This window comes from Pelophylax lessonae, assembly GCF_965119305.1.
Source record: "Pelophylax lessonae genome assembly, chromosome: 10".
Taxonomy (NCBI): Eukaryota; Metazoa; Chordata; class Amphibia; order Anura; family Ranidae; genus Pelophylax; species Pelophylax lessonae.
The window spans coordinates 166675826-166700389 of record NC_138777.1 but is presented as its reverse complement, the minus strand read 5'-3'; the positions used below and the strand labels follow the sequence as shown (position 1 = coordinate 166700389).

General features: G+C 42.3%; 1 protein-coding gene across 1 annotated transcript in view; it reads left to right on the top strand.

The window, feature by feature from the left end:
- The window catches only part of LOC309566004 (protein lin-54 homolog), a gene marked incomplete at both ends in the record, with an annotated part of 127388 nt that extends 109115 nt beyond the window's left edge, over positions 1 to 18273 (top strand). The window contains 2 exons of the mRNA XM_082271023.1: positions 15691 to 15800; positions 18105 to 18273. Of these exons, the coding sequence (XP_082127149.1) occupies positions 15691 to 15800; positions 18105 to 18273 (279 nt within the window). The remainder of the gene's footprint in view (positions 1 to 15690; positions 15801 to 18104) is intronic.
- Positions 18274 to 24564: the final 6291 nt, after the last annotated feature.

Here is a 24564-nt window from a genome sequence, read left to right as displayed (position 1 = left end):
AACAAAAGGGTTGAGGAGTGCAGTTCCCCTCAAAGGATGGCTGGGACTAGTGTCTCACAGGAACGTAGTTAGTGGGACATGCAGTCCAGTTTCAGTTCAGCCTGCAGGCAGAGACATGGTCAGAAAACAGGTAAATAATCAATCCAGGCAGCAGGCAGAAACGCTGTCAATAAACATGTCAGAGTCAGTACAGCTGCCAGGCAAAGGCAAAGCTGCATTGGTGTGGCGGTAATCCACAAGAATGTTGTTGGCTGCCCTGGTTTGGTGATACTGGCACTAGTGTGGCTAGTGACCAGGAACACTGTTGTTGACTGCCCCTGTCTAGTTACACTGGAAGTGTTGTTGCTAGCAATCAGGAACACAGTTGCTGGCTTACACTAGTCTGGTGACACTGGGACTGGGACTGGTGTGGCTAGCGATTAGGAACAAGATTGCTGGCTTACACTGGTCTAGTGAAATTGAAATGGTGTGGTGGTGATTAGGAACACTGTCCATTGACCCTTTATGAGAACAGACATGTTCTCTCTGCTCCAAGAATCAAAACCCATTTTAATTTATTTAAACATAGATAAGGTGAACCAAACATATCAGCCTTTAGTAAAAACCATGCTAATCACTGCCTCAACATCGCAGAGGAAGCCAGTGACCTCAGGGGAGGTAGTGTGACCAATAAAGACCCTAGGAATACAGTATACCCTCAACACATATTGTAAAATATAATTGTATGTTTGTCCTTTCTCACCTGTTCTCAGAATTGAAAAGAAAAGTGCTCAGCGCATAAAGATGCTTGGTGCTTAAACCATCCAACCAGGGCAAAATCTGTTCATCAACATAAGTTCTTTTTACATAAAAAAAATGCTCAGTGCATAAAACATCCAACTAGTGCTTCTGTGCTCTCCATGACCCCTCTATTGCTCGCACACTCACCAGAGTTTTTTGACCCCCTTACTGTTAGCATAGTAGTCAAAAAAAGCTTAGATGGTGTCTCTCCTGGACCAGTGGCATCACTAGGGTTGGTGTCACCTGGTGCGGTAAAACATGGTGTCACCCCCCCCCCCCCCTATATTCGGGCCAGGCAGCAGCTCAGCGTTGGGAGTTTTTTGTAGCAGGTTGCGACGGTCAATAAGGCCTAGAGGATAGCAGGTTAGGCACTTCCAAATGGCTCAGTCCCTAGGAGCAGTAACGGATAATGGTTGACAGTCCATCCTGCCAGACCCAGCAAAAATGCAGCAGTGATCCCTCTGGTTAGACGTTCGCTCCCTCTGGGTTGACCAGGCTGACTTTGGTCAGTAGTGTAGCCCGTCTGTACCCTGGCAATGACAAAGTCTTTCTCTCTCTGGTGGTGCTGGGCAGCAGCATGGCCCTCTCTCTGGTGGTGCTGGGCAGTGTGGCTCTCTCTGACTTCCCCCAGCACAGTCCTCTCTTTATGGTGTAGCACTCACTCCCTCAGCTTTTTCCCAGGTTCCCAGTCCTCAATCTCTCCCCCTAGCAGAGTGCATGCTGGGGGCTGTGGTCTGCTCCCTGTGGACTACAAACCGGGCCGCCAATCTTCCGGGACTACATGTCCCATGATGCCTCCCTAGTCTCTTCTGATTGGCCCTGAGCGGTGGCCAATGGGAAGGGAAAAAGACTGGCCTGCAGCTCGCTACCTGTTCTCTGGTGGACTGAGCGAGGAAAAGAGCCTGCTGTCACTACTTAATCATACCTCCCAACTTTTAAACTTCAGAATGAAGGACACTGGAGGAGTGAAAAGACCTGCGGCATGCTAGGTCGCGGTAAATTGTGGGAGGAGCTTAAGGGATATGTTTAAACAAAAGCCAGGCTTCCTTGTACCTATAAAATATGCTTTGATTGTTTTGTCTGAGCCTACCTTAAAGAATAAATTCAATAAAATAGTCAGGGACTGCATAGCAACCAGCAACTGTTGAGACAATGAAGACTTTGGTGAGAAGTATATAATGTACAGTATTGTGTATATAGTGCGGGAGTGTGTAAAGCAGAGCACAGGGGTTGGGGAGTGCTGCAGTCAGTGACGGGTTTAGGATACATAGTGTAGGCTGCAGGGGTCCTGGGTGTGTAATGCAATGGGTTCAAGATTTAGATGAATGTAATGCACAGAAGGCTGTAGCCAGTGCCAGGTTTAGGAGTACATGATACACACAGAGAGCATGGTCCAGGAGTACATAATGCACAGAACGCAGGGCCCAGGAGTGTGTAATGTATAAAAAAAAAATCAGGAGTACAAAACAAAAAGAGTGCAGGAGACAGGGGTGTATAACTCAGTGTAGGGGTAAGGAAAGGGTAAAATTCCTCCCACATACAAGAGATGGTCAGAGACTACAGACATGATAAAGGAGATGGTCAGAGACTGTGAAAATAATACAGGAGATGGTCAGAGACTACAGACATGATAACTCAGTGTAGGGGTAAGGAAAGGGTAAAATTCCTCCCACATACAAGCGATGGTCAGAGACTGCAGACATGATAAAGGAGATGATCAGAGACTGTGGAAATAATACAGGAGATGGTCAGAGACTACAGACATGATACAAGATATGGTCAGAGACTGCAGACATGATTCAAGATATGGTCAGAGACTGCAGACATGATGCAAGAGATGGTCAGAGACTGCAGACATGATACAGGAGATGGTCAGAGACTGCAGACATGGTACAAGAGACTGCGGACATGATACAAGAGACTGTCAATAACTGTGGACATGATACAAGAGACTGTCAGAGACTGAGGACATGATACAAGAGACTGTCAGAGACTGTGGACATGATACAAGAGGCTGTGGGCATGATACAAGAGACTTTCAGAGACTGCGGACATTATACAAGAGACTTTTAGAAACTGCGGACATTATACAGGAGATGGTCAGACTGCAGACATTATACAGGAGATGGTCAGAGACTGCAGACATAGTACAGGAAATGTGGGCAAGGTGAGGTAAAGTGGCGCTGCCTGATTATAAGTGATAAAAATAGATGTTGCTAATTAAAGTGCTATAGTGTAAATTAATAAAAAAACTCAGTGTCGGAACAATATCAAAATTGGTACATAAATTAATCTCCTTAGTTGGGGTGTTATAAAGTGTTTTAGTGCAAAGAGTGCATAGATAATATATGTGCCAATGACGAAAGATATATTTAAAAGCACACTTGGTATAATGTTCCGTGCACTAAATAATATAGGTAAAATACAGTAAATTCACATCTGTGCTTGTAACGAATAAATACAATAATAAATAGTGCTCATGCAGTGAATAAATAGTCCCAAAAAAAACCAGATCAACAGTCTGTTTTGTTGCTGGGTAAATCCGTGATTAAAAGAAACATATATGCAGTAATCATTGAAAAAACGGCTAATCAGGTGTAAGTAAAGTGCTTCCAATACTTTAGGGGTGATGTGGGTGAAACACACAGGTGCACCCCTCCAATTGCTCCTGCACTCACCGGTGGTATGTACCCCTACAGGGGTAACAAGCCTTATTGCAGCGTTGTCTTGTAAGGCTCCTGAGGGAGGGGGAGGGAATGTCCCCCTTTTGTGCCAGGTAATAGGATCTCCTCTTAAGTGCAGTCGATGATGATATGTAAGGAAGAAGTACTAATATAGTGATGTACCGTTTAACAAAATAGCTTTATTCCGAAAGATAAAAGTCAGGTACTTACATAAAATACAATGGTAACGGGCATCCAAGCAGTTAAATTCCAAGGAGCACTGGATGCTGGTGGAGTGCAGGTAAAGGTTCACAAGGGTATCCGGAACAACTTGCAGGGCCTCCAGGGAATCAAGCAATGTGCAGGTAAAAGCCAGGCCGAGGGTCATACACAGGTATCAGTCCAAATAGGTCGCCAAGACAAGGGGATTGAGCAGAAGCAAGTCCGTTGAGCAAGCCGGGATCGGTACACTAGAAGTCAGGCAGAGGACAAAAGAGCAAGGATGGTCACACAAGCCGAGGGTCAAACACTGGAGCAGGATCGAAGGGTCAGACAAAGCCGTGGGTCAAAGCCAGGAGAGAGAGCAGACAGGTCAGGAACGAGCCGGGTCAAACTGGAATCCAGGAAGTAACAATGCACAGGAAACAGGAAGAGCTGAAGACAATCCAGCAATCTGATGGGCTGAGCAGAGTCCTTTTATAGGCCAGTGAATTAGTCTATGGCCTGAGTCCATTGCAGCCATGGGAAGTACTGGCAAAGTTGCCAGTTGCAGCACAGCCATTTCACTGATAATGAGTCTATGGCCTGAGTCTGTTGCGGCCATTGGAAGTTCTGGCGGAGTTGCCAGTTGCAGCATGGCCGTTTCTCTGACAGAGACTGTGGAAATAATACAGGAGATGATCAGAGACTGTGGACATAGTACAGGGGTTGTCGGAGACTGCGGACATAGTACAGGGGTTGTCGGAGACTGTGGACATAGTACAGGGGTTGTCGGAGACTGCGGACATAGTAAAGGGGTTGTCGGAGACTGCGGACATAGTACAGGGGTTGTCGGAGACTGCGGACATAGTACAGGGGTTGTCGGAGACTGTGGACATAGTACAGGGGTTGTCGGAGACTGTGGACATAGTACAGGGGTTGTCAGAGACTGCGGACATAGTACAGGGGTTGAAAAAAGTCTGGTGCGCTAAATTGTTACCATCATGAACAAGTGTTATGTGATACCAAAACTTGACCTTATTAAACAATTGTGATGATTACAAAAAATAAAATACAGAGTGAATAAATATTCCTTGAAAGAATATTACTTAAAACAAAATTATGCAATTGTCACACAGAATAAAAAGTCCAAATGTAATCATCACAATTGTTTAATAAGGTCAAGTTTTGGTATCACATAACACTTGTTCATGATGGTAACAATTTAGTGCACCAGACTTTTTTCATCACTATTTATTCCTATTGGATCTTTGGTTGCAGCTCACATACATTATAGTACAGGGGTTGTTGGAGACTGGGAGCATGCTTCTGTAGTATACAAGAGACTGGAGACATAGTACATGGCACTCTCCTAAAACATAAAATACTGTTGAAGTTCAATTTTCTTGAAGTTAAAAAGAACATGAACGATCCTTCCAGTGCAAGGGTTACCTGCAATTTACCTTGTCCTACGGTAGCTTCTTCTATTCTGACAGAGAATGCCATAATCAGCAGCGTGGTGTGCCTCCTCCCCCTCCTCCTCTCTGTACAGGAAGTAAACATCACGGAGGAGGGGCGGCTTCAGTTCAGTGTACTCCGTCCGTACATACAGTGAGAAGTGAAGACTGGAGGCAGCTGGGGAGACATCCTGGGCCGGTGTCACCCCTCTGGCGGGTGTCACCCGGTGCGGACCGCCCCCACCGCACCCCCATAGTGACGCCACTGTCCTGGACTCCTCTTGTTCTCCCCCATATTGTTTGTTACTTCTCCTGGGTTCTGTCTGGCATTTGCTTGATAAGTATCACCTCATTATTGCTCATGTGGCATAAAGGACACAAAGGGAGAAAACTATCATTGTGCAGTATTTTATTTAACAAAAGCGAAAATGTAAAATCATTGCACTCACATTAAAGCAATGTAAACCAGCTTCAAACCAGTTTGATTGAGAAGCCACTGACCTGGGGAAAAATACTCAGCTCCTCTGAGCCTGTCCTCATGCCATATTTGCATCGATACTAATTTATGGCCCATTGATGCATGTGCAGCTGCTGCAGCATGACCAGGGAGCTGAATTTCACCCAGCTGAGCAGTGGCTGTTTATGGCCACCTGTAAGAGCTACAAACTCTTCTGGCCTGCCTCAGGAGATTCTGTAAGCTAGGGTATCCTACCAGGAACTGCTTAATCACCAGATTGAGGATGTGATCCAGGCAAGGCAAATGTGAACTTTCCCTACCAAGTGGCAGACAGCAAGTTGTTGTCGTTGTCTCACATGACCTTGCCTGGCACAAAATGACATGGGGTTAACCACCACTGGGCCTGCTTCTGCCGAGCTAACAGAATCTCTGCCCCAATGTGGCTTCCTCATTACGTTAAAAGAAACAGAGGGACTCAAAACAATAAACGGGGTACCCAAAAATGGCCACCTCTGTGGTCAAACGCCCACTCACCTAATTAATAAATGGTGGGCTCCATGGTTTATTATGAAACCACACAAAAATATAGTTTTGCTACTGAGCCCCCAGGGCTTGAAATGAACCAAAATAATAATGTACAAAATCAGTACAAATATAAAAAAAATCTTTATTAATTGTATGAAAAATGGCACAAAATAACTTTAAACAAAAACCACCTTCCATCATTGTTAAAAGACAATGTTATCTTGATATCAAATTGTGCGTCTAGTGCCAAAATGTGGCTTCCCTAGGTATACAAACTGCCAAACTGCTTGACAATGTTTTGTCTGAGCTGTTGCATAGCCGCTCAAATGTTTGAGTGGAACTAATGGTTCTGAGGATTACTCATTTGAAGAGGGAATTGAGTAGGGGGTAAAGGTGACTGATCTGTCCCTGTCACCAGGTCAGGATGTGCATTGGTACAACAAGCTCCAGTGGGGGGTACACCTGTATTCTTCTCGGCTGCCAGCAGTGACCCAGGTGGCTGTGAATGAGATATAATGTCCCTGCCCATACTTGCTAGATCATGTGCCTGTGGATATGTGTACCCTGTAGCTGACAGTGGAACCCAGAGATGGCCTTAAAGATGAAAAATATGGTGATTGAGAACCTGCCACTGCAGTACAGCACAGGCTGCAAATTCACTGCAGGGGGCAGACTCCATGAAGAAGCTGTAAAGCCATAAATCATTAAACTGAGCTGGTATTGAGATGTTGGGCATTGGGGTTTGCTAATTGGGGGTACTTTTTCTTTTGCTCCAGAAGTTGGGGCAGAGAAGCCTGCCTACTCAATGCTAAAACTGGAGATGGCAGGGTGGGGTTGATGGAATCAAAGCATGGGTACAGCCTACACTTTCCCCTACTCCGTTTGTTCCGATGATGCCCCCCTACACTTGCCCCTACTATGTCCCCATTTTGACCCTCTTTCCTGCTCTGTGCAGTAAACCTCTGATACCTCCTAAACACTTTCAACCCTATCCCTGCAGATAATTTGTAGAGTTGGAGGAAAAGGAAAGGAAGGAGCTGGAAGTAGGGAGGAGGAGTGCAGCCCTTGTTCTACCTAATTTCAGCCTTCAGGTTCTACTCTTGCTGAGCTGCGTGGTGGGCACTCGTGCGGTTCTTCATAAATGTGGTACCCAAATGACAAATTGTTTTACCATGCTTGAGACACTGCTGGCAGAGAATGCAAATGACTATGATTGTCTGAAGCATATGTCAAAAATGCCCACACAGCTGAGCTCTGCGGAGCAGGTTAAGGGATAACAGCAGCCTGTAGAGCTTTGCTATCAGGTGGAGAAGAGTAGCTTCTACCGCCACTGGTCTGTGAGCTGCCCTGGCATCCTGCCTCGCCGATGTTGTGCCTTTCCCTCAATTTCCCCCTGTACTAAAGCTAGCACCCAGATACTGTTAGAAAGAAACCTCATCATTTCCCACCCCCCCCCCCGACACAGTCACTGAAGACAACTTGGCTGTAGGCTGCTTCTAGAGGAACATCAGTGCCAATTGGTTCTTCCTGATTGTTATCCCCTCCCTTTGTGCTCCTGTTGCTCTCATCCTCAACCTCAGATGCAATTGTAGCAAGTCTCTGGTGTTATGTTCAAATAATTTAGCTGATTGTTCCAAGCCTGCCAATCAAACTACTCTGTACTTGGGAGATAGAGAAGGAAGATGATGGTTTGGTTAGCCACTCATCTAACCCATCCCTGGATGTAAAGCACGCACACTGCACGCACCCTGCCTCTTGATGCTGCACTCTGACCACCACTTTGGTCTGTGAATACAAAAGCTGCTTGCCCCCATATACCAGAACCTCCGCCTCTTGATTTAGGCCTTCCCGGAAATTATGTTGATGTGGATTTATATTCACTGGTTGTAGTTACAGCTATAGCAAGAGCTGTATGTCCTTTAGAGGACCAAGCTGCACCACATTAGTATGTATGCACCTCTGGTTCACCAGAAAACTACTACAGGAAGGATACACTTTCATCAGTGGTCACCCCTACAGCACTATCATCAGTGTTATTTTCAAATGGGTCAGGTGTCCGCTCCATGGACACTATAGTGTTTTCCTGTTCTGGAGCCTTTTCCTTCCCACTCTACAGTTCCCAGAACAGTGGAAAGTCTCTTCCCATGATTAAACCATGCAACAGTAGTGGGGATACAGCTACTTCATAGCATACAGTTCAGTGACTGGTTTTAAAATTGACCAATGTTGTGGGGTTTTTCTTGCAGTCACCATGCACAGACAGTACTCCTACCTGGAACTGGGTCCCTGGCTCTGTTTTCCAGTACACAGACAGGAGGAGGAGTTGGGGAGGAGGAACACCATTCTGCCGTTCTGATTGGAGAATTGCAGTGGGTTTAACAGATACTTGCAGGGGAGGAGGGACACAGTGACCAGGAAAATGGTGGAGGGAGGTAGGTAATAGGGATGATCGAACTTTTGAAAAGTTCGGTTCGACCAGAACACCCGAATTTCCCAAAAGTTCGGTTCGGATTTCAGAACCCCATTGAAATCAATGGGACCCGAACTTCGGTAATCAAAAAACACAATTTTTTTTTTTTTAAGTTTAAATAATAGCAGTTTTATTAATGAAAGAATTCGTATTTATCATAACCGTACAGATATTCACTTCTTCTTTTCAATAGTTTTTATTAAAGTTTCAAAACATCAAACATAAAATACAGTACAGGTAAACGTAATGGTTGTATAACATTGAACAAATATAGTAAACACACTAGAGTATACCATACAAAACCGTGACGGATAAAAAAACACAATTTTTAAGCCCTAAAACCCAATAAATGCCCCTAAAAAGTGCCTAGGGTTCTGGGTCATGCCCCATTAACTATTAATCACACAAAAAAAAGTTCTTAAAAATTGTCATTTTTGATAAAAAAGCCAATTATTGAAAAAAAAAAAGAGATTTTTTGATTTTGACTTTGGATTTAGTATCTGGGGGGGGGGGGGGGGTCTAAAAAGTGTACATGTGAAGTTTCAGCTCTGTAGCATGTCCAGAACCATGAAAAAAAAAGATAATTTTTCAGTAGAACAGGGATGTGGGACCCTCCTTTAACACCTATATGATCTTTTTTTCTGGTTCTGGACATGCTACAGAGCTGAAACTTCACAGGTACACCTTTTAGACCCCCCAGACACAAAATCACACAAAAAAGGTTCTTAAAAAATTGTAATTTTTGATAAAAAAAGCCAATTATTGAAAAATTAAAAAAAAAAAAAAAGATTTTTTGATTTAGTATCTGGGGGGTCTAAATAGTGTACATGTGAAGTTTCAGCTCTGTAGCATGTCCAGAACCATAAAAAAAAAGATTGTTTGTATTAGAAAACTTTCAGCACAGGAGGTTGGCTTCGCTGCTGTAACACCTTGCCGGTTTAATAGCAGGCATTTTTTGGGTTCTTTGCAGTCAGGAAAAACATCTGAACTTGTGTATAGTGGTACTGTGCACAAGTTCTGATGTTTTGCCTGCCTCCAAAACCCCCCAAAAAATGCCAGCAAAAACACACCTGGGCATTTTTTTTTTTGACGCTAGCGTTTTTTTTGGCATTTTTTGGGGTTCTTTTGAGGCAGGCAAAACATCTGAACTTGTGTATAGTGGTGTATATACACACATACATATATTTATATACACACCTAGACATATATAGGTGTGATAGTAGCAGAAATATATTCTTGCGCTAATGAAATCATTTACAGTAATATATTTCTGCTACTATCACACCTATATATGGCTAGGTGTCTATAAACATATAATTATGTGTGTATATATACCACTATACACAAGTTCAGATGTTTTGCCTGCCTCAAAAGAACCCCAAAAAATGCCAAAAAAAACGCTAGCGTCAAAAACAAAAAAAGCCCAGGTGTGTTTTTGCTGTCATTTTTTGGGAGTTTTTGGAGGCAGGCAAAACATCAGAACTTGTGCACAGTACCACTATACACAAGTTCAGATGTTTTTCCTGACTGCAAAGAACCCAAAAAAATGCCTGCTTTGACATCGGCAAGGTGTGAAAACCGAGGAGAGAAGCTAACCCCCTCAGCTGAAAGTTTTCTAATACATGCAATCCTTTTTTTTTTCTGGTTCTGGACATGCTACAGAGCTGAAACTTCACAGGTACACCTTTTAGACCCCCCAGACAGAAAATCACACAAAACAAGTTCTTAAAAATTGTCATTTTTGATAAAAAAGCCAATTATTGAAAAAAAAAAAAAAAAAAAGAGATTTTTTGATTTTACTTTGGATTTCAGATCTGGGTGTGATAGTAGCAGAAATATATTACTGTAAATGATTTCATTAGCGCAAGCATATATTTCTGCTACTATCACACCTATATATGTCTAGGTGTGTATATAAATATATGGATGTGTGTATATACACCACTATACACAAGTTCAGATGTTTTGCCTGCCTCCAAAACCCCCCAAAAAATGCCAGCAAAAACACACCTGGGCATTTTTTTTTTTTGACGCTAGCATTTTTTGGGCATTTTTTTGGGTTCCTTTGAGGCAGGCAAAACATCTGAACTTGTGTATAGTGGTATATATACACACATAATTATATGTATATAGACACCTAGCCATATATAGGTGTGATAGTAGCAGAAATATATTACTGTAAATGATTTCATTAGCGCAAGCATTTATTTCTGCTACTATCACACCTATATATGTCTAGGGGTATATATATAGACATATATGTGTATATATACCCCCTATACACATGTTCAGATGTCATGTCTGACATCAAACATGTCCTCAAAAAAACACTGGCAGTGGCAGCCCCTGCAGCATAAAAAATGCTTGGCTGGTGAGAAGCCATATTCCTGTGCCGAAGCAATTCAGAGAAATGATCATTTCTCTATAGCGGTCACCCTGCTATGGAAGGGTTTTGTCACCCTGCCATAGCAGTCACTGCCAGTTAACCCTACACTACACTACGGTCCCTTTACACTTAACACTTTCCCTACAGAAACTAAATTTTTGAAGCTAACTTAAGTGTAAAGGAGCACTCTAACTACACTAGATATCCCTTTCCTCACACTAATAAATAGCTAAATGACACTTTTAAAGTAAAATTAACCGAACTGCTTCCACTCTCTTCCATGTCCAGTATAACAATGCTAGGAATATGGCGGGGGCGATCTTATATACTGGGGGGCGTATTCACTAATGATTGGTCTAGGGACCCCCTAGTCACTCCAATCACATTCCTAGCATTCTCCTGCCCCCTCAATTGGCTTTTGCTAATGGTTCTGGTCCAATCACGGGCTTTTAAAGCCCATTTCCTGAAGCATTGCATTTTGGGCGGTTCTGGTTGCCGAATTCCGAACTTTTTGGGCAAAAAGTTCTAAATTCGGCCGAACCTCGAACACCCAATGTTCGGGCCGAACCGATGGTCGACCCGAACCGTTCGATCATCCCTAGTAGGTAAGTGTGAGAGGATATGTTCTGGATGGGTGATTTGAGAGGGGAGAGAACACGTGCTGGAGAGGAGATTGGATTTGAAATCCCCCACCTCTCCTATTTCAAGTCCACTCACATTCCAAAGCAGCCCCCCAGTTTGTATCTGACACCCCCAGCACATGTCACCTCCCCTCCCAAAGTGCCCCCCCATTATATATATATGACCCCCCCAGCACAATTCCACTCCCCCAGTACATATTTGACCCCCCTAGCACAATTACGTGTCCCTCCCAAAGTTCCCTCCCATACATATCTAACCTCCCAGCACAGTTCTGCTCCCCTCCTAAAGCACCCCTCCAGTACATATCTGACCCCCCACCCCCTCCTGCACAAGTAATTTTACCCCCAAGTACAAGTTCACTGCCCTGCCAAAGTGCCCCCAAGCACATATCTGCCCCTCCACCTTCTAGAGCAAGTACACTCCCCTCTCAATGTGCCTCGCAGTACATATCTGACCCCTCCTTCACTCCACCTTCCAGCACAAGTCCTCTCTCCTCCCAAAGGCCCCCCCAACCCATATCTGACCCCCCATCCCACCTTCTAGTACAAGGCCTTTCTGCTCCCAAAGTGCCCCCTCCTCATTATATATCTGACTCCCACTCTACCCCACATTCTAGCACAAGTCTTCTACCCTCCCAAAGCAACCCCCTAGAACATATAAGAAACCTGGGTTTTGTTTAACCATGACCTTAAATCCCTCCCAGTGTAAAGCTTGGCCACACCCATTTTTAGCACGCTGAACGCCTCTACCTCCCTCAAGGGTCCCTCATTCTCAAGTTTGAAAGTTCGGAGGTATGGATTACATCATAACTCACTTTTCAGCAAGAATCAGCAGAATGAGTTCCACTTTTGCCCTTTGCATCCTCCACCAATTGTATAGGTTAGCTTTAAACACAGAGCTCGCAGAAAGGTAGTTCAGATGCCAAAGTGCATCTAAGGACTTACTGCCTATGTCATCACCTATACCTCAAACATAAAACAAAAGAGTTTCCCTTGCAGGGGGTCAGCACAATCCAATAACAAAACTTTCAGCCTCTTTAGCCTCTTGGCTAGCTGTGAGACAGTTTGGGTCTGCTTAGGCAGGCCATAGATGATGCGATTTTCTTTCCTGCAACCAGCATTTACCGCCCAACTTTCGATCCACGTATGGGCTGCCTGAATATACAGAAGTTGATCTATCGATCGACTTCTTTACAACCAGCCTATTAATGGCACCCTAATGCAGCTTGCTAGCTTTTCTGCTTCCTTGTAATGCCCCCTTGTGCTCTCAAACTTCTCCTTTTCCCACTTACTTCCATTTTTTTTGGAAAGAGCAGTGGACATTACGGTAAACTGCTTTATACACGCTACTTATCCCATAGCCCACAGTTCAAAGTCCCTAGTCCATCATAGTGGCAAGCAAGAGAGAGTGCCTACTTTCAGTGGAACCATGAAAAATAAACCTAGCCACCCTCTAACAGAAAGTTGATCACAGAAGAAAAAAATAAATAAAAGGAATCAGGAAATTTGGATGAGGCTGAAAGCAATAGAAGGTACTTTTTGAGTTAAGAGTACATACTTTAGTAGAATTTTTATTTTTGAAACCAGAATTTAGTGTCACTTGAATGGAAAGATTTCCACCGCTGGTGGTGGAAATAGGTGCTGTCTGCCTATAAACTACCTAATGCTGTATTTGGGCTCATTCACACGGAGGTATCTAAAACAAAGTATAAAGCATATCATTTTGTATAAAAATACAAATGTGTTGCGCTATCAAATAAAGTGCTAGTGCATCAATAGTACAATAATACAAATCAATTAAATCAAATGTAAATAAAGTGCCTAACTACAGTAAATATGATATACACCAAGATGTGAAGATAAATTAATTCATAGATGTAGCACCCTCCTAGGTAGGTGCTAGTGAGAAAGTATAGTTTTGAGCCCTGTCTGCTTATCAGAGGGGCTGCAGCTAAATCTATATTGTTCTCTGCCTACCAGAGAGCAGGATCTGTTAGTGAGGTCTGCTCATTGTGCTCAGGATGCAACTCATTCTGTCTAGAAAGTGTTTCACACTGGTCCAATAGGGAGGTATGTTGGCCAGTGGTAGGAAACCTGATGAATGGGTGCACAGGCTTTTGATACAGTCCTGATGATTGGCAGAGGGAAAAGCCAGGAGCACATGTGCTTTAGGTCTTTCATTCTGGATAGCGGAGTCCCGGAGGGAGGGGGGAGGATGCCTCTTCCTCTGTAGAGTTGCCATGCGGCCTCAGGGGGAGGTCCTGGAGAGTAGCAGTGAGGAACTGAACCCGGAGATCCAGAGGAGCTGACTGAGGGGGGAGACACTGGAGGATCTGTCTCTGCAGTACAGTGAGTAGAGAATCTCTTGTCAAGGGGCCTGACCTAAGGGGGGCCACCCCTGTTCCTAAGCTAGTCAGTGGATGGGTGTCAGTTGAAAGGGGATACTAGTGAGAGTGTCCACTAAGTTGTCTTGCTAGGAAGTTAAGAGCAAAAGACTTAACCCTTTCTACTAGTGATCGACCGATATAGTTTTCTTTCGTTGCCGATACTGATATTTTTGCCAATGCATATCGGTATCGGCCGATATTTTCGTACATTTAAAAAAAAAATGTTTTTTTACTTTTATTACTTGACAGGTACTCTTGCAGACAAAGAGAGACAGGGCGCCTAAACAACCAGTGGATGAAAAGCCTGTGTATAACTTCAGCAGCTCCGATGGGGACTCCTGGGTGCAGTCAGTGAGAAGGCTGGAAGTTAGGGGGGGCTTCTGGTAATAATTGTATTAATGAAATCAGTCACAAACACATGATGGTAAATTGCATAGTGGTGGAAAAATCTACACAGTTTATTGCATAAAATCAATAGAAGTTAAAAACACACACTGGTCAGATGTCAGGCTGAGCCTGTGTACTTGCCCCCACCGCTGATGTACTGCTAGCTGGGTTTCTGGCCAGTGTCAACATCGCCAGCAGGCGCCCGTGCCATCACAAGGATGGATGGATGCATGCTTGATGTGACAGGGCTCCAGGTGGACCAGCGGTACACAGACCGATACAGGAAACACTTGCTCCGGACAGCTGAAGCGGTGGCAGCGCGGGAGATGACGTCACTCCACCACGCCGGCAAGAGACAGGGAGGAAAAGCCAATGGTCCCATCACCATGACGCTTGCCGGAGCGGTCAGAGTGATGCCATTATTTGTGTGACGAGCCATCAGGAGCAAGGAAGGGATCCACTAACTATATCTCAAGATGACCATGTGCTGGTAATCAGGGGAGCCCGTCAAGTCATTATGCAGTAGGCCCTGCGGGGACAGTGCTACATAGATATCCAAAGACAATATATTGGCAAGTGGTGTACATTTACACAGGATTGTCAGATTTGGGCGACACATACATCAATTTATGAACTGTTTGCACTAAGCATTCTTTATTTGGACTGCTTTTGCACTGTGCACTTTGCCAATATATTGTCTTTGTATATCTATGAATGAATTTACCTTCACATGTTGGTGTTTATTTTATTTATTTAAGCACTTTATTTATGTTTCACTTAATTGATTTGTATTCTTGTACTGTTGACGCACTAGCACGTTATTTGATAGCGCAGCACATTTGTATTTTTAAATGTAAAAATTTTAAATTTTATGTATGCGGGTATATAGTGAGTGCTGCTATCACTATTAAGTTGTTTTACTCATTTATTTGACTGTTTTATTTTTTCAATATAATTTTGTATGCATTTAAATCCAAAACTATAGGAAAAAATGGGACTGTGTCTACAAAAAAAAAAACTGTATCCTGCGCTTAGTGGAGTACAAAAAAGTGGGACACAGCTTTGTCTGGGGCAATACATATTTGCAGAATTGACTTGCATATGCATGTAAATGTGTGTATGCATATACGTATAAAGCTATTAGAAACATTGCATATGTCTAAACGCAAGCTGTGTATTTTAAGCAGGATGTAAAGCTGAATGTGTACAACAATCCTATACTAAAGCTGACAAGAAGACAAACGTGTCTTTCTCTCTTTACATTATGCAGGATTTGTCTTAAAAGTGTTTCACAAATCATTTGTTGCATTAGTATAAGTCAATGTGTTCTTCATTGCAGGCTAAAATAATGTGTTCCTCTAGCTGTAAATGCATTCGCTGTAAAAATTATGAAGAAAGCCCAGACCGTAAAACTCTTAGGAGCATACAGAAACATCACAATGCAGAACGGTATGAGTCAGAAGAATAATAAATAGAAGGATTTTTTTTTCAATACTAGATTTAATGACTGCAACAAACAGGGCTGCTGATAAGGCAGTACAGCCAGCCCTCCTGTACTGGGTCTGGGCTCCATCGGTTCAAAAGGGAGGCCCAGGCACCCACTTAGCAGGAGGGCCGGCTGTACTGTCTTATTGCAGACACCGATCCTCTCCTGCCTCCCCCTGCAGCGCTGCCAGCTTCTCCTCCTCTTACTCTCTCTGGCTGCACTGCAGGGTGATTCCATTTTCTGTCCAGACCCCCCCCCCGTGTGCCCCTATCCCCCACAGTGCTGCTGGCTTCCCTCCTCTCCTTCCCCCCGTCAGCTGCTATGGGCACACAGGGAGATGTTTCAGGATGGAGAGTGGGGAATGGATTGGTAAATATGTAATTTACTGGCCCCTTCCTTTCCTGAATGAACACAGTAAGAAATCAGTACTAATCACTCCTGTGTTCATTTATCATTAAAGCATAGTAAACTGCATTTATTTGCTTCAGTTTGTAAATGAGCAGGAAGCCTCAGAGCGCTTTGTATTCATTCATCTGTGCAACTGAGGCTGTAGAGAAAGGGACTGATAAATCTATGTCCCTTTGGCCATGGGGGGGGGCCCTGTCAGATAGGCTGTATGGGGCCCCGTGATTTCCAACAGCAGCCCTGGCAACAAAAAAGAAGTATTGCTTTTGTTACATTGGTAAAATGTAAGTATATTATGATAAAGAACAATATCTCAAGAAAGTTACAGTGTAAAATATCTGGTAAAGGCAGAACTAAAATATTCTTAGTGCAGAACTCCTCTTTTCTGGCATATTTGATACTGCAGTTATGGGAAAGTAGAATGATCAACATTGTAAGTAAGTAAACATTGATTACCTAAATGATTTCAGTTATGTGTGTACAAGGCTATTAAAAGATCATTTATGTCAATCTGAAAACCTTAAAATGTTACCATGAAGATTGGTCTACAGCTCTCTATAGTTACACACAGTTGACCATAGAATTTGCACAGACTATAAGGCTGCTTTCACACTGATCTGCTTTTGTGAAAAAAAAATGCACCAAAATGCATGCCTCCATTGAAATGAATGGAAACCTCATAAAAAATACATAAAAAATGCTACACGCCTGTGGGAAGTGCTCAAGCCCAGGTTCACAGAATTGCATGACAAAGGAAATCACAATATATTCAATGGTGCCCTTCTAATCAATGAGACTCAGGTCACTGCAATTTTGGAAAAGGTTCCTGGCGGACTTCAGTGCAATTTCAGTTCAATAGACTATTATGTTATCTCACAGAACTCACATCAGCATAGAAGCATTTTTATGCAACTTTGATGGATGAGTGTTTTTTTAACCCTCACCTCCCCTCCCTAGCCATTCTTCATCCATTGATTTTGATACAGCTGCGATTTTGGAGATTTCTTTGGATCCTTCCTTCTTTCGCCCAATTGATCCTTCCTTCTCTCACTCAGTCCTTTCTTTGCTTGATCAATCCTTCCTTTAATCGATCAATCAATCCTTCCTTCGATTGATTGACCCTTCCTTCGATCGAAGGATCAATTGAAGGAAAGACGGATCTATCAAAGGAAGGATCAATCAGTAGATAAAAGGAAGGATCATTAAACCGAAGGAAGGATCGATCAACCGAAGGATCAATTGATCAAAGGAAGGATCAGTCAAGCAAAGAAAGGATCGATCAAGCGAAAGAAGGAGGGATCCAAGAAGGGCTCCAAAATTGCAGCTGTATCAAATCAATGGATGTAGGATGATCAGAAAGGAGAGGTGAGGGTTAAAAAAAACACTCATCCATCAAAATCCATCAAAGAATGCTTCTTATTAATGTTGTTGTGATTTCTAAAGTCACATGAAAATTGTAAGCAAGTAGCACTGCATAGTTGCACTGTAAATTGAATGAAAATCGCATTATAACAGTGGGAAGTAATATAGGGAAAACGCAAATGCAGCACGAAACGCATCATGCAGTGTGGTAAATTTAATGCATATGTGTTTTTGATGCGTTTTTGATACAGAGCAGTGTGAAAGTAGCCTAAAGCTTGCTATACACTAAGCGAACTTTGGTAGGTTCCTGATGAACTGGTCCTAATTCTCTTCATGGGGGATCCTTTTGCCACTCTTCTGCCAAACGTTTTTTTGTACGTAAGTACTGAGGTCAGTATATTATAGGGTATAGTGCACAGGTAACCAGTCTATGAAAACACATTAAATAAGATTCTATGAACAAAGCACTGTTATCCTTTCCTTTTGTATTTTTTCTCTAGTTTTTACGCAGTTTTTACTTCCCTGGATGTAGTGAGAACTGCATGTACATGTCTACTAGCACAAGCTGAGAAAGCAGAAGAAGAAAAACAGTCAGATGGCATAGCAGAGAAAATGATAATTGAAGAATTTGGCAACTGTTTATCCCAGATGTTGCAAACTAATTTTTAGAGAGATACCAGTGAATTAAATAAATGTTCAGTTTTCTGCCAGAAATATATATTACATTTTAGTGAAAAATAATTATAAACGTGAAAAATCCCCTCACAATGAAAATAATTTAATAATATGTCCCCTGTTAGTTCCTTTAACAGTTGGTAGGGTTACGGGAGGTGTCTGATTTTTTTGAATAGAAAAAAGGTGATTGTATTAGTGCACTTGTAAGAAAAGAGTTGAGTACTGTATGGGACACATTTTTATTCAGTGCAACATTTTGTTTCGAGGCATTTCCAACACTGATACTAAAATCACAAAAATGTATTACAATATAAATTAAAAATTACACAAGCAACAGACGCTATAAAATATATGTATTCATTGTTTAAATTAGATGAAGATCTAAAGAGTAGCTCCACATGCAAACTTAACATGTTTCGAAAATGTCTTTTTCAGGAGTACATATGAGTAAAATCAGCCAATGCTGCCACCCTTGAATACTTGTTTTAAGACATAGATCAGTAAGTAGTCTACCTCTAAAATCATCATCCAATAGCGGAGCTACTGTGATCTTGTTCTATCTAATTTACTATGATGTATGGATGATCGGTCCTCCATCTGTGTTGGTTGAAAGGACCCTCTGGGGATGTTTTTCTTGTTTCCATAGTGGATAATCCAAGACTCTTCATAGATTATTGATCTCCTGCATTATATGATTTATGACAAGTTGGTCATGTTTTTTGCTGATATTTGACCCTGGTTCTGGGGACTTTAATGTTTAATAATTGGCTGTGGAATCTGGGCCTCCATGTGTTTTCCCTTCCTGTGATAGAGCTCCGCTATTGGATGATGATTTTAGTGGAAGACTACGTATCAATAAATGTGTGAAAACAAGTATCCAAGAGTGGCAGCATCTGCTGATTTTATTCACATGTACTCCTGAAGAAGACGTTTTCAAAATGCATAGAGTTTGCATGTCGCACTACTCTATATATCTTCATCTAACATGAACCATAAATAGACATATTTTACAGTGTCTGTTGTTGGTGTAATTTTTAATCTCTTTGTGATTTTAGTATCTGTGTTGTTGTATAGGGTTCTATGTGTCTACACATCATCCACGGCTATGTTTGGTCTCCTCTTATACAATAGAATTTATGTGGATGTAGACATATAGCACACGTTCTCCCTCTGGGATCCCTTTCTTCTAGTTTAAGGTAGTAAAATTCTCTTTGACCCAAGGGGGCTTCCTCTCCTGATGTAAAAGGACAAGCACCAGTCCAGCTTTTACGTTGTTCACATAGCCATTTATACTTCTCATTGGGGATCTCTTGTCTAAAATACACAAAATGGGAACAGGGCACATCTAAATGTTCACTGTGAGGGCAGAGTCCCCCACATCAACAGATGGAAACTGCCTACATTAAACAATTTCTGGGCTACACTTATGTGTATACCACAGAATACAGACTTAAAAGATGTTAAGAAATATCTCCCGCAGTTGATCTACTTCAGTAAGCACTCAAGTCAGACCTTGGATTTGTCTATTTCTTGGATTTTATATTTCTGCTTCACAGAAGTGTTTATCTTATGTATAGCCTTCTCACCCCAAAAAAAAAAAATCCCTTTTCAAGGAAACCTGTATTGAGAAAATGCAGAGGTTGTCAGTGAGGAGCTGTCCTCCAGAGAATTCTCGTTGCCTGGTTGTCATGCTGCTTCAACGGCTTCATGACTTTCTGGGTCACTAACCCAGAGCAAGTGTATAGATCAGGAGTTCTGACTTTGCTCTAACATTCTTATCTTTCTATATATTTAGAAGGTTGGAAATGGCAGCACTCGTAGAGTCATAGTTGTCTTAGTACAGAATTCCTTTAATATATGGCATTTTAGATTGTGATGAGTTACATAGTTCAGCTACTTTTTGCACAAAGTTTTATAACTCCAGTCTTCGAGTACCCCAAACATGTCATGATTTCTCCTGAAATTGATGAAACGGCTGTGGCAGTTACTAAGGCTGGCTTCCCTGCATCCATTTCGCATGACATTCAAGTGTGAGCGGTTCTCAATAGGGCTGGTTCACACAGGTCGGGGGGCCGCGAAGCGGATTGCAAAAGGTTTCTGTGTGTGTTTTGGGTCCAGTCCAGGTGCAAATTCAGGAAAAAAATTCAGACCTGAATCACAGCTAAATACAGACATGCATCGGACCCCAGGCACGAACCTGCGGCCACACATATGTGAACCCAGCCTTAGCCAGTGATACTGATCAAATCAACTGTGCAAAATAATGAAAAGCTTGAAAACCTACTCTGTTGGTTCCAACCAAAATATGCATTACATATGTACTGTATTTTCAGTTTTTTTTCCAGGCTGTTAAGTTTGTTGTTCATTTCTCTCCATATTGAAATAAAAATAATCTGTGAAATACATACTAGTAGTAGATACTCATTAGAAATCTGGCTTGTGGTTGTGTGACAAATGTGAGGAAGTATACAGTATACGAATTTGTATCAGAAGAATTTTTTCCCAGACAGAATTTTGTCCCAGACAGAGTACTTACACATGCAACTCAAGTTACTGTAAAGAAAGCACTTAGGAGTGCGCAAATGCAAACGCAAATAGTACATGACCAAGACTTTATTGTGATAAAACAAAGCAGACAAATACAAACTCACAAAGATGAAATATATACATGCGTTGAGATACACCAAAACATCATCCAGTGGGAATAACCAGTGGGCTGACCTGATGAACCAAAATGTTGGTATCTGAAGTGTTTTCAGGGACCTACCCCCTTTCTCAGCGCTGATAGCTTTGTTTTATCACAATAAATCCTTGGTAATGCACTAGGAGTTTGCTTTTTTTTACAGTTATCTGTCAGGTTCTCCTCATCTGAGGAGGGCTGCACTGGTGAAGCATACCAAAAGGAGTTTAGCACATGACTGTTGATGATCTGCATAACATTGGGATTTTATGGCAGTCCTCTAACTGCTTGGGGTGTTTTGTGTGTTTTTGCGCTTATGCAACTCAATTTACTCCAACATGGAGATGGTTTGCATCCACTTTCCTTATCACCAAATATGAGTGTCTTTCTGTATGAATTTGTCGCAACATTACCGTCAGATGGGTAAAGTGTCTCAAATAAGAACTACATGAATTTGTTGCACATATTCGTAATAACAATGAAAATGTTGCATGGGTTTAATTAATTTGACCCAAGGCTTCAGACTACATCTGTATCATGAGAAATGTTTCTCAAATGTATTCCTGTGTTTGCATAGGTGTGCATAGCCTATTGCATATGGGTGTGCACCCCACATCTCAAATGCACGTGTATGTATGTATGTATATATATATATATATATATATATATATATATATACAGTATATATATATATATATAGTATACCCCTCACATTTTTGTAAATATTTTGTTAACTCAACACACAGCCATTATTGTCTAAACCGCTGGCAACAAAAGTGTGTACACCCCTAAGTGGAAATATTCAAACTGGGCCCAAAGTGTTAATATTTTGTATGGCCACCATTATTTTCCAGCACTGCCGTAACTCTCTTGGACATGGAGATTATCAGAGCTTCACAGGTTACCCTTACCCTTAGCCCTCTTCCACTCCTCCATGATGACATTACGGAGCTGGTGGATGTTAGAGACCTTGCGCTCCTCCACCTTCCATTTGAGGATGCCCCACAGATGCTAAATAGGGTTTAGGTCTGGAGACATGCTTTGCTAGTTCATCACCTTTACCCTCAGCTTCTTTAGCAAGGCAGTGGTTGTCTTGGAGGTGTGTTTAGGGTCGTTATCATGTTGGAATACTGCCCTGCCGTCCAGTCTCTGAAGGGAGGGGATCATGCTCTGCTTCAGTATGTCACTGTACATGTTGGCATTCATAGTTCCCTCAATGAACTGTAGCTCCCCAGTGCCGGCAGCACTCATGTAGCCCCAGACCATGACACTCCCACCACCATACAAAATAAGGTGAAAGACACACCTCTCTCCTGCGCTCAGAAAACGAGGCTCCCCAACTGCTCTTCCCACAAGGCTTTGCAAAAGGCGTCTCAGATGGCTATGGTCTTGCTGCCCTAAAGGACTGGGGCAGTCCAACAGTACTGCAAACAAAAAACACAAAAAGGGCGCACCGACCTAGCGCATTATCCTCAATAATGGTTTTATAGTTGTAACATAAAAAATGGCTACTCACAAACGCAGATGAAATCAATCATATCGGACTCAGAAACTTGAGTGTCAAAAGTAGTCCATACGAAAGTCCATTGTCCTATTAGGATGGCGCTGACGCGTTTCGAGGCCTACGCCTCTTCCTCAGAGCCACTGTATTGTGTTCTACTCACAGGTTTAAATAACAGCACAGTGGCTCAAACCCCATCCATGTGGTCTAGAGAGCTCCTCCCTCTGGGGTGCGGCAGTAATGCTGAACCCCCTCCCACTCGAATCACTGCCTATCCACCTCCAGAAGGGTGGGTTCATGGTATCCATATACTACATACATCCTATTCCGATATTTAAGACACATAATACATATACATAAAAGAAAAGGAAAAATGCAACTGAAAATACAAATACAATTACAAATACAATGTTTTTTAAGTCAAAGTACAATAATAGATCAGACCAAAGAATCTTAAAATCTTAAAATAGAGATAAAAAGGTTCATTTATTAATAAATGGTCATTTATTATTTTAAGCAAAGGTCACTGGTGATTTATCCTTTTTATCTCTATTTTAAGATTTTAAGATTCTTTGGTCTGCACTTAGATCTATTATTGTACTTTGATTTAAAAAAAATTGTATTTGTGATTGTATTTGTATTTTCAGTTGCATTTTTCCTTTTCTTTTATGTATACGTATTATGTGTCTTAAATATCGGAATAGGATGTATGTAGTATATGGATACCATGAACCCACCCTTCTGGAGGTGGATAGGCAGTGATGCAAGTGGGAAGGGGTTCAGCATTACTGCCACACCCCAGAGGGAGGAGCTCTCTAGACCACATGGATGGGGTTTGAGCCATTGTGCTGTTATTTAAACCTGTGAGTAGAACACGATACAGTGGCTTTGAGGAAGAGGCGTAGGCCTCAAAACGCGTCAGCCGTCATCCTAATAGGACAATGGACTTTCGTATGGACTACTTTTGACACTCAAGTTTCTGAGTCCGATATGATTGATTTCATCTGTGTTTGTGAGTAGCCATTTTTTATGTTACAACAATAAAACCATTATTGAGGATAATGCGCTAGGTCGTGCGCCCTTTTTGTGTTTTTTGTTTGCACTCCCACCACCATGCTTGACTGTAAGCAAGACACACTTGTCTTTGTACTTCTCACCTGGTAGCTGCCACACACGCTTGACACCATCTGAACCAAAAAGATTAATTTGGTCTCATCAGACTACAGGACATGGTTCCAGTAATCCATGTCCTTAGTCTGCTTGTCTTTAGCAAACTGTTTGCGGGCTTTCTTGTGCATCATCTTTAGAAGAGGCTTCCTTCTGGGATGACAGCCATGCAGACCAATTTGATGCAGTGTGTGGCGAATGGTCTGAGCACTGACAGGCTGACCCCCCACTCCTTCAACTTCTGCAGCAATGCTGGCAGCACTCGTACATCTATTTCCCAAAGACAACCTCTGGATATGACGCTGAGCACATGCACTCAACTTCTTTGATCGACCATAGCGAGGCCGGTTCTGAGTGAAACCTGTCCTTTTAAACCGCTGTATGGTCTTGGCCACTGTGCTGCAGCTCAATTTCAGAGTCTTGGTAATCTTCTTATAGCCTAGGCCATCTTCATGTAGAGCAACAATTTTTTTTCCAGATCCTCAGAGAGTTCTTTGCCATGAGGTGCTCTACAGGTCCAAGGGAGTCGCCCCTCAAAAGCAAGGGGACCCAGTCCTTAAGGTCGGCAAGTGACAGTTCAGCTCAGTTTCAGGGTCTTGGCAATCTTCTTATAGCCTAGGCCATCTTCATGTAGAGCAACAATTTTTTTTTCCAGATCCTCAGAGAGTTCTTTGCCATGAGGTGCCATATGAGAGAGTGAGAGTGAGAGTGATAGCACCAAATTTAACACACCTGCTTGTGTGTTTAGTTATTTTGAGGGGACAGAAAATTTACACTGTTATACAAACTGTACACTCACTAATTTACATTAGTAGCAAAGGGTCATTTCTTCAGTGTTGTCATATGAAAAGATGTAATAAAATATTTACAAAAATGTGAGGGGGTGTACTCACTTTTGTGAGATACTGTGTGTGTATGTATACATATATATATATAT